This window comes from Dipodomys merriami, unplaced genomic scaffold (assembly GCF_024711535.1).
Source record: "Dipodomys merriami isolate MVZ:Mamm:240054 unplaced genomic scaffold, mDipMer1.0.p SCAF_712, whole genome shotgun sequence".
Classification (NCBI taxonomy): domain Eukaryota; kingdom Metazoa; phylum Chordata; class Mammalia; order Rodentia; family Heteromyidae; genus Dipodomys; species Dipodomys merriami.
The window spans coordinates 252,571-268,673 of NW_027206305.1; the positions used below are offsets into that span (position 1 = coordinate 252,571).

The following is a 16,103-nucleotide window of genomic DNA, read 5'->3' on the forward strand; positions in this document are numbered from 1 at the left end:
CTGATTTTCTATTATTTGTTGCTCCAGAACACTTTTTAAAAACTTCCCAGTGCTGGGAATTGAACCCACAATCTCATGTACGCAGGACAAGTGCTCTAGTACTGAGCTACACTAGCTACACAACCTCTGGGAAATGGTCTTAATATTAATATGCTTTCCTTCCTCACTCTTCTGTGCTGAGCTTACTAGGCACTGAGGGCCCATAGGAAGTCTGGGGACAGGGAGATCCACAGTGAGCTGGGTTCTATGTGTACAAATAGTTGGTGGTTGGGAGGAGAGATACTTAGCCGGGGCAGTAGCACAGCAACACAGAATAATTAAAATTAATTAAAATTTAAAAAATTACAAAAGGCGAAGCCAGGCGCTGGTGGCTCACGCCTGTAATCCTAGCTACTTAGGAGGCTGAGATCTGAGGATCGCGGTTCAAAGCCAGCCCGGGCAGGAGAGACCGTGAGACTCCTATCTCCAATAAACCACCAGAAAACCGGAAGTGGCGCTGTAGCTCAAGTGGCAGAGCGCTCGCCTTGAGCTGAATTGCTGAGGGACAGCGCCCAGGCCCAGAGTTCAAGCCCCACGACCGACAAAAAAAAAAAAAAAAAAAAAAGAAAGTATAAAAAAAAAAATTACAAAAGGCGAGATTAAACCTTGCTAAACACCACCACCCTTTTGTAAGAGGGAGAGGTAAGCAAGGAGAAATGGCAGAACAGTCTAGAATTCTGAGAGTCTATGGCAGTGAGAACAAGGGAAATGATAATGTCTTAAAGGCAGGGCTGGTTTTGAGAAGGGAAGGTGACAGATTTTGCTTCCATCTTAAAACAGGAAAGATGAGAGTGAGTTAGGCCTAACGGATGCTTCTCTTGGGGAGCATCCTTGATTTGGGGAGGTTGTGTTGAGTGTGAGTTGGCAAAGGCCAGGAATATGGAGAGGGTAGGAGGAGCAGACAGACCAAAATTAGGCGGTGTGATCAGAGAAAAGATTGGGGACTGTGCATTCTCAGAATCAAGGGACAGTGGCCTGACCGATGCCACCCATCTGGAAAGATCTAAGAAGGGATCTCACAGTGATAGTGACCTTTCTCCGTGGGTTACCAAAGGCTTGATGTGAACAAGGTAAGAATGCTTCCTTGGAGTCTGGGGTTTGAGTTCCAGGACTCAGTCTGCTGTGAGCAAGTGGAGGAGACCTGTTCTGGCTTCCTCTACAAAGACAGAATAAAAACATCTGCCTTGGGGCTGGGAAGGTGGCTCAGTGGTAGAGTGCTTGCCTTGCATGCATAAGGCCCTGGGTTCGATTCCTCAGCACCACATAAACAAAAAGAAAAAAGCCGGAAGTGGTGCTGTGGCTCAAGTGGTAGAGCGCTAGCCTTGAGCTGATGAGCTGAGGGACAGCGCCCAGGCCCAGAGTTCAGGCCCCGTGACCGGACCCAAAAAAACAAAAACAAAAACAAAAACATCTGCCTTATGTCTTGCCCATGAAGTGAGCAGTTTTGTTCTTGTTGCAGGCCCCTGCCTGCTACCACAGGGCCAAAGCCATGGGACCAACTGGTCATGAATTGGAACCTCTAAAAACATGAGCCAAAATAACCCTTCTTCTCTTTGCAAGTTAATGATATCAATTTGTTACAGTAATGGAAAGCAGATGGATTGACTATTAGAACTGGAGAAGATTGTAATGATCTGAATAATGAGTGAGAGACCAGGGGCTGGGAAGGTGGCTCAGTGGTAGAGCGCTTGCCTCGCATGCATGAGGCCCTGGGTTCCATTCCTCAGTACCACATAAGCAGAAAAAGCTGGAAGTGGTCCTGTGGCTCAAGTGGTAGAGTGCTAGCTTTGAGCTGAAGAGCTGAACAGAGTTCAAGCTCCACAACTGACCAAAAAAAAGAAAAAAAGAATGAGAGATGAGAGACCATTAATGAAATTCAACAGTGAATGCACTAAGAAATGGGTGTCAGGGTTTAAGAAATGTGCTACTGGGAAGATTTGATTTGATTTTAAGGTTAGGGCAATGTGGCCATAGTTATCCACAAGAAAGGAAGAAATGGAAGGGACCTAGATGGGCAACACTCCTTCTGAGGATGCCTTCTGCTGTGATTCTAGAATATTCTAGAATATTCCTTCGTATTGTCCCACCAAGGGAACGGATGATCGGTGTGGCTCGTTTTCACTGTCCCTCTGACTACCCAGCCTTTTCCTCCAGTGACCCACAAGTCTCCCAGTAGCCACCAGTCTCCTTGTGAGAACGATGAACGCTGCCAGGTGTCGGTGGCTCACACCTGTCATCCTAGCTACTCAGGAGGCTGAGATCTGAGGAGCACAGTTCAAAGCCAGTCTAGGCAGGAAAGTCTATTGAGATTCTTGTCTCCAATTAACTAGCAAAAAACTAGAAGTGGTGCTGTGGCTCAAGTGGTTGCTAGAGCACCAGTCTTGAGGGGGAAAAAAAATGCTAAGGGACAGGGCCTAGGCCTTGAATTCAAGCCCCTGTACTGGTGCATGCACATGAGCATGCGCGTGCGCACACACACGTAAATGAAAAAAGCCTTCTTCACCATTCTGTGATGACTGGGGAGATGGGTGCCCATCCCTACAGGCCCTATCTCCACATTCTCCACCTCCCTACTTGGCCTATTCTGCCATTCGCTTGGGGGCTGAGAGGGTCTGGGACTCCACCCACTCAGGCTGATCTCTGGTTCTCCATAAAGATGAAGGATCACAAGGAGAATCCACAGGAAGCTTTGCTCCTTGGTGTTCCTGGGGAGCAGGGTGCAGATTCTGAGGAACGGGAAGAAGCCATAGACACTCACATCACCTCGCTTCCTATGTGACTACAGGGATCAGCTGGATACTGTAGTTTTCCCTAAGTAGTCTATTTTAGCCCATCTGAACAGAAAGAGTAATCAGTATAAGAGGAACAGGAAGAGGGGGGAGCCAGAGTCTGGGGTGGGGTCATCACAGGTCTTCTCTTCACTCTGCTGGAACACTGAGCTAATCTAGTTAGTGATAGGGGTAAAGGGGTGAGGGAGGGAAGGTGGTATAACACCAGCCTTGAGTGAAAATACCAAGGAGCAGCCCTTAGGCCTGAGTTCAAGCCTGGGCCCTGCATCCCATCCTACTTCTGGAATTCTCTCCACACCACAGATCTAATGGGAGCAAGCTCTCTCTTGATGAAGTTTTGAGGCTCCCCACCCCCCTCCACCATGACCCCTTCTATCTTTGTCCTTACCTAAGCATTTTAGGCTCTTTTCAATTTGAGCTCTGCCGACTGCTGGCCTCTCCTGAGCTGTGAACTCCCAGTGCATTCATTGGTGCCTGACTTTTTTTTTTTTTTTAATCAGAGCTGACCCTGGCTGACCCTGCTATGGGCCTTGGCCCATCCTCAGAGCCTTCTTGATCTTTCCTTGGCTAGAGGTGTGGCTTAAGTGGTAGAGTTCTTACCTTAGCAAGTACAAGACACTGAGTTCAAACCTCAGTCAGTACCTAAAAAAATAAATAATAATAAGACAAAGATTTCAAAATGACTATGTATAAAATAAAGTTTAAAATGTGGGCATTACAAAGGCTTTCTGCGAGACAAGCTTTGGGTCTTAGTGATACTCCTTCCTTTTACTTCCACAACCCTGTAAACTTTTCATCCAACTCTATGCATTGATTCCATGTCAATTTTTGTTGTTGTTGTTGTTAGTGAAGCTTGAATTCAGGACCTCACATTTGCTCCACTCCACTTGTGTTGTACCATTTGAGCCACACCTCTAGCTCTAGTGTTTTGCTGATTATTTGTTGGGAGGTGGAGGCTTCATGACTTTTCTGCCCAGTCTGGCTTCACACCATGACCCTCCAGATCTCAGCCTCCTGAGTATCTAAGATTGACAGGGGTGAATCACATGTGCCTGAGTCATTTCAATAAATCTTTAATATATAATAAAGCTGGGATGTAAAACTTGTCTCATATTCTCTTTGTGTCAAAGCGAAGTATGTAGTTCAACCTGGCCTGGAACTTGGGATCTTCTGTATTTGCTTCCAGAGTGTCACCAGACACTGTCAGTATGTCTTAAGGAGGCAGGATAGATTACCTAAGGAAAATGTGGCATGGTAGATGGCTGCCAGGGATTCAAAGACTCAAGCTTAAAGCTTGTCCATCCACTTCCCTTAAGATTAAGGGTAAGACAAGGGAAAAGGAGGTACGGCACACTTGTAGCAAAAACAGGAGACATTCCTTCAAGAACTTCCTTCCCTTTAGATTATGGGAACAAAGTCATTTTAGGGGAAATGAAGCAGGATTACTTAAGAAAACTGAGGCCTGCTGAAGGCAGCTCAGAAATATGGTATTTATTTATTTATGTCATGGGGCTTGATTGAACTCTGGCCCTGGGCGCTGTCCCAGAGCTCTTCAGCTCAAGGCTAGCACTCTACCACTTCCAACCTTTTCTGTTTATGTGGTGCTGAGGAACGGAATCCAGGGCCTCATGCATGCTAGGCAAGCACTCTACCACTGAGCCACCTTCCCAGCCCCAGAAATATAGTATTTAGAAACACAGAAGTACCAGCTTTACTTCAAAGCTAGACACCAGGGTACATCCCTTCCTGAGGGATGCATTCCTCACCCCAAGAATTAACACTTGTCTGACTGGACTTTGCCTTCCGGAGGAAAATTGTTTCCCTCAAACTTAAGCAATCTCATTTCCGAAATGCAGATAGCAAAATGCAGATCCTTATCTCAAGGATAAGGATCTGTTTTTATGGGAGGATGAATTCTTATCTGGAAACCCAGAAAGTAACACCAAGTGTGATTGGAGCAAAGACAAAGCACCTACCTTCACAAACTTTGAAGTCAGACCCCCTGCTTTTACCCTATAAATACCTCCCAACAGCCCAAGGAGCTGTATGTCCCTGCCCTTCTGTTTGTCTGCTTTTTGTCTGTTTGTCTGCTTGCTTATTTACTCAATAAAGTTCTGCCAAGTTTTCTTACCATTATTCTGCGATCGAAGTCAAGGGCCCTAAGTGAAGCGTTCCTACATTTAAAGGAAAACTTCACTAACCCTCACCGGTGTCTGGTGACTTTACCTTGTGGGAAAGCCTTTGTTTGGATATCTAATTCTCCTCAAAGCTGGAAAGATCCTGCTTGCAGTGTGGTGAGTGAAGGAAGGTTGCACAGGACCTCAGCCTTTCTGGTTTTTGTTTTTTCAGTTAGATATGACCAGATGAGCCTTGTCAGCCTCACAGGGTTGGGATGAGAATGTAAGTAGCGTGTGGCACGTGTAGGACCTGTAGGTCTCATTGACCAGTGAAGGCCTGGTACACCCACATCTCTCAGCTCATTCTTTTTGCTTCTTCCTGGACCCATTTCTCCACAGCTCTGGCCCAGCCCTTGATCTCAAGTCTTGATACTAAACAAGTAACTCCAGTCAGGGTCTAGGGGACTCGTGTCTTACATCTAGAAAACCCGCCCGTGTCTTCTATCCCTTTGGAATAATCCCTTTAGAGCCCAGGTCTTTAGTTCACGCAGTCTGCACGAGCCAGATCCGTGGTATGAGGTACCTGTACGGCTCCCATGTTTTCAAAACAAGCTGTGTGCTTCTTGACTCCAGGGCAGAGGACCCTCCCCTCGTCCCCCTCCCCGCTCCACGACGTGGGATTCCTCGTGGGATCCCGCCCCGCTGAGCACAAGGAAGAAAGCCGAGGTCCCGCAATTCTGGGCTCCACGATTGGATTTCAAAGCTCCTTTCTCCGGGGAGGCTGCAGGAGTGCGCGGACCACGTGAGCCGCGCTGAGAATGGCATCCCTAAGAGTATCTGTTCCAGCAGCCGAGCAGGGCCCCGGGTATTGGAGCGGACTTCACCAGCCGGCCAGCCAGCCAGCCTGCCCGGGTGGCCGACCGCCGGGAGGCGACTGAGCCTTTTCTTTGTGCCGGCATCAGGTGCAAATCTCCGAATCGCGCGCACCGGGTGCGCGCGCGCACAGGCGCCGGGGTTTGCAAGCCGGGCCCGGCTGGCCGCTCCCCCCTTCCCCCGGCCCCAGTTGGCTGGGCTGGGTGGCAGGGAGGGCGGAGGGGATCCGCCTCGGCTCCCCTGGAGCGGCAGCCCGGGGAGGGGGCCGTGGGGAGGAGGTCGGACACGTAGCCCGCTGCCCTGCGGGAGGGCGGGCGGGCGGGGGTGGGGAGGCCGGGGACCGCCGGCGCTCCAGCCCGCTGGCCTTCGAAAGATCTTCCTGGGCCAATGGCAGGCGGGGCGACGCGCCCTGATTGGTGCAGGCGCTCTGCTGATCACTGTGGAAACCCGGGGTGGCGGGGAACGCGGGAGGATGCGGAGCCCCGGGCGGGAGGGGGGGCGGGTGGAGGAGGGAGGAGGGAGGAGGGAGGAGGAGGAGGAGGAGGAGGAGGAAAAGGTGGTGGTGTCGGAGCCCTGAGCTACCCCGGGAGTTTTTTTTTACTGGAGGGAAAAGTCCACCGCGGGCGGGCGGAGGGTGGGGCGAAGGGCCGGGACCGCTCGGGGGTGTGTGTGTGGGGGGGTGGGTCCTGGGAAGCCGGGTAACTCAGTGGGCAGCTGGGGATCCGCGCGCGCTGGCGAAGGCGAGGAGGAGCGAAAGGCGAGGGGAGGAGGCGCGGCGGGAGGAGGGGGAGGAGGGAGGCGGGGAGGAGGAGAAGACAAAAGCCGAAAGCGAGCCGGGCGCTGCGCGCACTCAGCGGCCCGGGGAGGGAGCCGTCGGGGCGCGGCGAGCCGCGAGGGCGTGGGGTGCGCAGCCCGGCGGGCCCGGCGAGCATGGGGAAGGGGGGGAACCAGGGCGAGGCGGCGGCGGCGGGCGAGCGCGAGGCGGCGATGCCCACCTTCCGCTGGGAGGAGATCCAGAAGCACAACCTGCGCACCGACAAGTGGCTGGTGGTGGACCGCAAGGTCTACAACGTCACCGCGTGGGCCAAGCGGCACCCGGGGGGCCACCGGGTCATCGCGCACTACGCGGGCGAGGATGCCACGGTAAGGCTGGGCGGACGCGGGGACGCCGATCGCCGTCCCTCGGGGGCAGGCGGGGTCTGCAGCTCTCCCCCCACCCCTCCCCGGCCCCGCGCCCTGGGGGGTGAGGGTGCGGGATCCCGGGGCGCCAAACGCACGGATCTCCGGCTCTGAATGGAGCCGGCGACGTCCACGGGGGCAGGCCGGCGTGCCTCCTTCCTGCTGCCCTCCCGCGCGTGGCGCCGGCTTTCCTCCGGGTCGGCTCGGGCTTGTGGGGTGCCGGGGAGCTGCGTGCTGTTCCCCCTCTTCCACCCCTGTGGGTGGCACGTCGGTACAAAGTCCCAGAGGGGGCGGACCGTGCGGGTCCCCGGCGCGCGCGCGGCGCTCAGGCTCGGCGGGATCCCGGGGAGATTCCCCAAAGGGGGCGCTCGGGGCTCGGGGTTCCCGGGGCTAGAAGATGGCCACCCCGGGGCGCCGCGGGAAGGGATGGGAGCGCGGGGCAGCGCTGTGTGGGACTGGAGCGCGTCCCGCACTCCCCGAAGCCAGACTCGGGGCGTGGGGAGAAGGGGGGACCCGAGCTCGGCCCTGGCCTGGCTCTGTGGGAGGGAGGTTCACAATGGCCTCCCGCGAGAGACCGCCAAGCCGGGCAGATTCCCACGCTCCCCGGGATTACCCGAATCCCGCTGAAGTGGCGACCTTCTGGCCGACTGGAGTGCAAAAACGTTGGTGAAAGAAGAAAGGGTTGGAGTATATATCATCATCATCGTTGTTATTATTATTATTAAGAAAAACCCAGGTGGAGAGGAAGGCCTGAAACCTGCATGAGCAGCCCCTAGTATGGCTGGGCAACAGGTCTGTCTCGGACATCCAACTCAATAACCCCCTGGTGCAAAGTCCTGCCAGGACCTCCGTTTCTTCCTCTTGCACTCCCGGAGGTTGTGGACCTCCAGACTTTCTCTGGAGCCAGGGCTGCACCTCTCTAACTACAGCAGATGTGTAGGTGAGCAATTGAGCTGTTGAGATAATAGCTTTTGCCCCTTGCGCAAAGGATTTATGGCACGGCCAAAAGTTCCGGGAAGGATGGAGTTTGGGTCCCCATAGTAAGGGCTTAGAAGGAGAGGCCGGGAAACAAGGAAAACTACTATGGAGACAATCCAACTTGATGAGAGGATTTTTCTTAGTTTCTAAAGAAAGCAAGTGGGCGTGGCTCCTTGAGCTCTGAGTTCAGTCCCCAGAATCACCAGAAAATTTAAAAAAAAAAAAGTTGGGGCTGTGGTTCACTGGTAGAGCACTTGCCCTGGTAAGTTATTAGGGTCCTAGGTACATAGAAAAGCAATGAACAGCAAGTTATATCTGTATATATTGCATACATACATACTTACGGATATACACACAGACAAGGTCACTTAGCATTTGCTCTCTCTGCTATCTCATTTAATCTATGTCTCACTGTCCTGAGAGTCAGTGCCTTGCTTCTGGGCAGCACTTAACCTCGAACTCTGGATCTGCTAGCACAAGTTCACATTCCCGTGTCCCTCCCTCTTTCCCTATTCCCACCTCTCTGATCTCTCCCTCTGGTCCTCCACAGCCTTTCTTGTCTTTGTTTTGCTGTGGGCACTGAGAAGGGGTCACTTGTTCTGCTTTTTTTTCTGGTGGTCCCATCAGTGCATAACTTTCCCCACTTGGGACTTTTCATTTCTGGAACAATTCATAAAACATTCATTGAGTGTCTCCATGGTTCTGTGTTGGGCCTCTGCGAAAAGATGAATAATTCACGGACAATGTTCTGAAGGTACTGGATTTGCTTCCCTCCTCTCTCTCTCTCTCTCTCTCTCTCTCTCTCTCCCTCTCTCTCTCTCTCTCTCTCTCTCTCTCTCTCTCTCTCTCTTTCTCTTTCTCTCTCTCTCTCTCACACACACACACACGCTGGGGCACTCAGCCTTGCCCCCTGCTCTTATGAAGCTCTTTCCAAGAGGCAGGAGTCAAACATGGAATTCTGTCCCCCTATACTGGAGAAACGATGGGTTTGATTCCCAGCTTTATGAGTTAGTGGGTATGGAAGGCTCCACCTCCTTGAGATCTAGGTAGCACCCATCCCATGGCTACTGCACACTCCATAGGAGGACCCTGTGTCCAGCCCCACCATCTCCAAGTAGTACTTGAGATTGTTCCATACCAACCATTCCTTATGCCCAAGTTGCTTTGTTGGGGTCCACCTGTGCAGGCCAGCTCTGCATCTCAGGAGAGTACATGGGACTGTACTTTGTCATCCAGGGCTCCTTGTAATAGTGGTAAGAGACCACTGCCTCCTTCTAGAACCTTGTCCTCTTGGGAGTTTGACGCAAGGACGCTTGTCCTGCCTGCACCTCTCAGCTGCACAAAGCAAGCCACTGCTCTGCTGGTGTCAGTACTGGGGTTTGAACGTGGCTTTAAGCTATCACCTTTTTTTTGCTCAAGGCTGGCATTCTACCACTTCTGGCTTTTTGCTGGTCCATTGGAGATGAGTCTTAAGAACTTTTCTGGTTTTGAACCTTGATTCTCTGATCTCAGACTCCTGCATAGGTGGGATTAAATGTGGAAGCCACCACATCCGACTGACTGGAGTTTCTGCTCTGCCTCTCCTCCCTTAAATCACCAGTTTTTACATTGTCCTGCTCCCTAGAATTAGCCTCCTGCTCACTTGTGTGCCCCAGCCAGGTTTGTTCATCTCACACTTCCCAAGCCCTGGGATGTGAAAAGCAGTCGTTAAGTCTAGCCTTGCATGGTAAGAGGATCTGGGCACAGCCAGGAACAGGTGCTGGTCCCAGGTGCTCAGAGCAGGGATACTGGTGAGTTCTGCCTGGAGCAGACAGGGGCAGGGAACAATGCCTAAGAAAGTCAGCTGGCATTGCAGCGGGGTGATAGTGCAAGCAGGAACGGGTAAAAAGCAGCAAGTGTGACACTTGGGAATCCAGTTCTGACCCTCCTTCCCCCAGCTAGCTTGACCTCCCCACCCCGAACACCACACACACACACACACACACACACACACACACACACACCATTCAGATTGGTCGCTGTTTTCTACTTCCTTCTGTACACACACACACACACACACACACACACACACACACACACACACACCATTCAGATTGGTCGCTGTTTTCTACTTCCTTCTGTTCCGCATGTCACACACACACACACACACACACACACACACACACACACACACACACACACACACACACACACACACACACACACACACACACACACACACACACACACACACACACACACACACACACATTCAGATTGGTCGCTGTTTTCTACTTCCTTCTGTTCCGCATGTCCCAGGCTAGCTTCCTGGAAAGACTGGCTTCTTTCCCTATCAGATGTGGAAAGAGCCTGGTTCCAATTCTTGTTCCTAAAAATAAAAATCACGGCTCACCTGCCAACCCTAATGTCCCTGTAGCCTAATAGTAATTGGGAACTTTTCTAGTGTACAGGCATCTTTGTGGCAGGATGAGGAGAGGGCACCAGAGTTAGGTAGAGTAGGCCAGGCCACTCAGTGCCAGATAACCCTCAGGGGTATGGGTTCCAGAAAAGACGATGGGGAAGAAGAAGAACTGCGGTACTCAGAAAGCCTCACTGAGTTGTTCAGAACAGAAGACAAAAGAGCCCAAATGGGGACGGCAGGGTGGAAAGCTGGGCTAAGAGTGTGCACAGCTGTGGGGTACAGGAGTCCTCTACAGAGGGGAGCGAACCCAAGTTTGGGGTCTGGCTAAGTGCTGTGCAGCAGTTGGAATGAGGCAGTCTCCCCAAGAAAGCCTGGGCTGGGGTGAGGTAGGCTGGGAAGCGCTTCGAGGAGGTCAAGCCCACACTGGGAAGGAACTTGATGGATTCCAAGGCTGTTGGGAGGCCACTCCTGGAAGTACTCTTTAATTATTTATTTGTCCCCCCCCCCCCCCACAAATGTCAGAAGGTTTTCCATGGGAAAAAGAAATCCCTGGAGGCAGCTGGACCTGGATTTGAGCCTAGCTCTGCCACCTGGAGCACAGGACCTCTTCCCCCTCTCCTCCAGGGCTCTGGGGCTGAAGAGAGGTCACGTAAACAAAGTCCCTGGCTCCCTGCCTGGCACGTGGCTGCTCCTTTCCCCGGGCTGCAGGGAGGTGAGGCTGCCCAGGAACCATCTGGAAATGGCTGACCAACAGCCAAAATCAAAGCAGGGTTCCCATGTGCTCTCCTTCCCCCAACAGGTTGTAGGGTAGGGATGGGGGTGGGGTGCTCCGATGAGGGGGCACAGGCAGGAAGTTCTGAGGTGAAGGCAATTTCGAACTGTGGAACTTGGCTTTCCCTGGTGATGGTCCATTGGCTTTGTTCCCCAGGAAGTTGCCTTACCAAGAACTTCCTGTTTGTTTCTCAGCGGGGCTGGGATCCCGTGGGGTGGGGGGTGGGGGATAAAGGGATCCAGGAGAGGATGTTCTCAGCCTTAGGCCTAGGCTGGCTAGATCTTTGCTGGGCCTTGCTTGCTTTGTGGAGAAGCTGGAGACAGCCAGTCAGTGCTGTCAACGCCTGTGCAGGGCCCTGGAGCCCCACGTCTCTTGTTCCCCCCAAAACCAAAACATCTCAATTTGCCTGACCCTTTGATCTGATCTATCCGTTCCCACTCAGCCAAGGGGAGACACACAGGTTTTTTGTTTTTCAAACCTTCCTCTGCCAAAAGTGTTGCTTTGTTAGATTAGTGTAGATACAAATAGAACAAAGACTCGATGCCAGAGACACAGAGAGAAAACACAAGGAGACGGGCGCTCACTGTTGGGAGATGCCTTTCCCTGGCTGAAAAGATTATTAGGACTTGGTAGCTTTTTCCACACCTTCCCCTGTTTTTTTTTTTTTGTTTGTTTGTTTGCAGCAGGGTTTTTCCTATGAAGCTCAGGCTAGCCTTGAACTCCCAACCCTTTTATCTTAGCTTCTTACATGCTAGGATTACAGATGAGCACTACCATGCCCCGTTTCCTTCCTTCCTTCCTTCCTTCCTTCCTTCCTTCCTTCCTCCCTTCCTCCCTTCCTCCCTTCCTCCCTTCCTCCCTTCCTCCCTTCCTCCCTTCCTCCCTCTTTCCCTTTTTGTCCTTTTGTAATGATAATGCTCTACCACTGAGCTAAACCTCCAGGCCTTGTTCTTTTCATGGGTAGTTCTTGGTTTGTGGGTGAAGATCTCTCTGGGTAGTGTGTTGTTTAGTTTGTTGTGTTGTGCAAAGTCCTAAACTCAGTCATCCTCAAGCACACACATCCCTGGAAAACACTTGTTCATAACTCTTGGATTAACTCAGAGGGTCCCTTTTTGCCTGACCCTGAGAGTTGGACACTGAAGCGGGGGAGTCTGTCCTGGGGGTTTGGGACCAGATGGCAGGAGGTGCTGCTGGGGCACTGTCCTTCCCTTCCTAGAGGCCTAGGCTCAACCCCACCACCGGCTCTCTGCTCTCTAGGATGCCTTCCGTGCCTTCCACCCTGACCTTGACTTCGTGAGCAAGTTCCTGAAGCCCCTGCTGATTGGTGAGCTGGCCCCGGAGGAGCCCAGCCTGGACCGTGGCAAGAGTGTGAGTGGGGCTTGCATTCTGGGTGAGGGTGAGAGTATGGGGCTGGGGCTGGGAGCCTCACACGGGCCAACCCAGGAGGAGAAGGCACTGGGATCAGCAAGGACTGCAGAGCCTTGACTGAGAACCAGGTCTTGGCCAGGACCCGTGATGCCCTCTCTCTCCCAGCTGCTCTGTTAATGCGTGTGTCTGTGTGCATGTGCACGTGTGCATCAGCACTGGGGCTTGAACTCAAGGCCTGGGCACAGTTCCTGAGCTTTTTTGCTCAAGGCTAGTGCTGTACCTCTTAAGCCACAGCTCCACTTCCAGCTTTTTGGTAGCTAATTGGAGATGAAGAATCTTAAGGATTTTCTTGTCCACAGGCTGGCTTGGGACATGATCTCAGCCTCCAGAGTAGCTAGGATGATAGGTGTGAGCCACCATTGCCTGGCTTTTCCTTCCTTTTTAAAGCTGCATAATATTCCCTCATGTGCATAGACCACATCCATCTATGGACATTGAAGTTATTTTTTTTTTTTTTTAACTTTCTTGCCTATTGTGAAGAATGCTACTAAAAACACTGGGATACAAGGTGTAAACTTCTGAATTCTTTTTCTACCACTTTTCCAGCCAGACACAAATACTTCCTGGGGCTCTGGCACATAGTAAAACAGCTGTTGTAGTCAGGATTAGGGTGCAGATTACCTCTGCTTGCTGTAGCTTTAGAGGGTTCACTGTGTGTGTGTGTGAAAAAGACAAACGTTCTTTTTTGACAAGTACCAGTGGCTTTTGCCTGTAATCCCAGCTACTCAGGAGGCTGAGATCTGAGGATTGTGGTTTGAAGCCAGCCTGGGCAGGAAAGTCTATAAGGATCTCATCTCCAATGAACCACCAAAAAGCCAAAAGTGGAGCTGTTGCTTATTAAGTGGTAGAGCGCTAGCCTTGAGCAAAAGAAGCTCAGGAACAGTGTTCAAGCCCCAGGACTGGCACCAAAAAAAGTCTCTTTTGAGGACAAGAGGCTTATACCCTTCTGTACTCTGACTTGACAGGTTCAGATCACCGAGGACTTCCGGGCCCTGAAGAGAACGGCTGAGGACATGAACTTGTTCAAGACCAACCACTTCTTCTTCTTCCTCCTCTTGGGGCACATCATTGTCATGGAGATGATTGCATGGCTCATCCTTCACTACTTTGGCAATGGCTGGATTCCTACCCTCATCACGGCCTTTGTCCTTGCTACCTCTCAGGTGAGGCATGGCCCCCTGGCCTGGCATTTGAAGCCCCGCCCCCAGCTCCCCTTCCTCCCTGCCCTGGTGTCTTATTTGCCAATGCTATGATGGCGTCCATGGCTCTCTCTCTCCCCAGGCCCAAGCTGGATGGCTTCAACACGATTACGGCCACCTTTCTGTCTACAAGAAGTCCAAGTGGAACCACGTTGTCCACAAGTTTGTCATCGGCCACTTAAAGGTAAATGTTAGCAACCCTGGCCGACAGTCCATTGCACAGTGGACAGTGCCGAGTCCTTTTGCTGTGTTGCCATCTTGGGTAACAAGGGGGGGGCTCTTTGAGCAGTTCATTTCTGGGATGAGGTGGCTGTCACTTCCTGAGCCCTGCCACTGTACAGTGAGACCTACAAAGCCACTGTATCTGAACTGTAGAAACAGACATGTCTCTGTCTCTGTCTGTGTCTCTCTCTCTGTTTCTCTTTCTGTTTCTGTCTGTCTGTCTGTCTGTCTGTCTGTCTCTCTCTCTCTCTCTCTCTCTCTCTCTCTCTCTCTCTCTCCTCTCTACTTCTTTCTCCTTTATTTGTGTGCTAGTACTCGGGTTTGAACTCAGGACCTCAACTCTCCCTTGGCTTTTTTTTTTTGCTCAAGGTCAATTACTACACTGAAGCCACAGCTATACTTCCAACTTTTTTTTTTCTGATTATTTGAAAGTAAGAGTCACATAGACTTTTCTTCCTGGGCTGGCTGCAAACTGTAATCTTCTGATCTCAGCCTCCTGAGTAGGTAGTATTACAGTTGTGAGACACCAGTGCGGGTCTGATACGCCCTTCTTTGGTCTAGCAGCTCAGTTGATTATATTGTTGCTGATCTTTTAGCTATAGATTTACCTAAGACATTCCTTGTGAATTCAAAGGTGGAGGAGATGGCTGTCTGAAGGAGTTTGATGCTTTCTTTCACTGTGATGGGCGCGGTTTCATACATTGTCTTCCTCTGGGAGTTTTTCTTACTGGGTCCCTGGAAGTGCAAAGCAGCAGCTGCAACAGCAGTTACCCTTCATTCTAGCTTCTCCATGTACTCATCCTGCCCTTCCTCAAATGGTAGTTAGGCTTTTTTCTTTCTTTTTAGCACACATTAGCTGTACAGAGGGGAGTTCATTGAGTTATGCTTTTATCTTCATTGTAACCATTCCATTCTAAATGAGTCCTTTCTCTTTGGTGCAAAAGACCAGGGCCTTTTGCTCTCGCACTGCTTTTTTGCTTAAAGCTGGCGCTCTGTCATTTGAGCCTCTGCTTCACTTCTGGCTTTTTGGCGGATTATTGGAATCATAAGAGTCTCATAGACTTTTCTGTTCAGAATGGCTTTTCACCAGGGTCATCAGATCTCAGCTTCCTGAGTACCTAGGATTATATAGGCATGAGCCACTAGTAGCCGGCCACGTTTTTGAAATGCTCTTTGGACATATGTGGGGTACAAAAAAAAGATGTAGATACTGATACCCCTCCCGATGGGGGTAGATCCAGATAACCAATTCTAAGTTGGAAGAATGTGAAATGCATCAAACTTACCAAGCAGCACGGCTCAGCAAGACAATGCAGCGTGGGCTGTGCGCTGCTTCTCGCAATGTTTGGCTATTGCTGCTTTTTAGCCTCGAGAGGCCATCATACTGTGAATCATTAGCCCAGGAAAAGATAAAAACTCGGACATGGTGTCTCCTGAATGTCTGTCCAGTTCCCACCATCATAAAATGAAAGAATCATTGAAGTCCAACTGTTGCAGTTTAGGGACCAGCCCTACCATCGTCACGTATATAAATCCTTAGGATAAAAGGGACATCAAACTATATAATGAAAGCTCAGGTGATCAGGGGGCCCTACAGAAGAGGCAGACCCTCAGGAAGAAGCACGGCCATTCAGCAAGTGTGTAAAGATGAGCCACTGGCCAGAGGCCTGGGGGGGAATGTGATAAGCCTTATCTCCTTGATTAAGACATTTATTTTTACCAATCCTGGGACTTGAACTCTGGGCCTGGACACTGTCCCTTAACTTCTTTTGCTCAGCAAGGTTAGCACTCTACCACTTGAACCACAGCACCATTTCCAGCTTTTTTTCTGTTTATGTGATATTGAGGAATGGAACCCAGGGCTTCATGCATGCTAGGCAAGCATTCTACCACAAAGCTACATTCCCAGCCCAGAAAACAATTTCTTCCCAACCCACTGTTCCCTCCATGAGCTCTACAGCATCTTCCTAAGAAAAGCTGGGTCCTAAAGATCTCCATTCTCCCCCCCTCCCCCTCCCCTCGTCCCCTTGTTAAGGGAGGAGTCTGGAGTCTGGGTCTGGGTTAAACAGCTCATCTCCAGGACCACAATCATCCTAGATCCTTGGC

General features: G+C 51.2%; 1 protein-coding gene across 1 annotated transcript in view; it reads left to right on the forward strand.

The window, feature by feature from the left end:
• The first annotated feature begins 6,682 nt into the window (after window positions 1-6,682).
• The window catches only part of LOC138818115 (acyl-CoA 6-desaturase-like), a 32,291-nt gene continuing 22,870 nt past the window's right edge, over window positions 6,683-16,103 (forward strand). Inside the window, exons 1-4 of the mRNA XM_070009031.1 lie at window positions 6,683-6,961; window positions 12,406-12,516; window positions 13,542-13,739; window positions 13,858-13,959. Coding sequence (XP_069865132.1) covers window positions 6,749-6,961; window positions 12,406-12,516; window positions 13,542-13,739; window positions 13,858-13,959 — 624 coding nt within the window. The 5' untranslated portion in view covers window positions 6,683-6,748. The remainder of the gene's footprint in view (window positions 6,962-12,405; window positions 12,517-13,541; window positions 13,740-13,857; window positions 13,960-16,103) is intronic.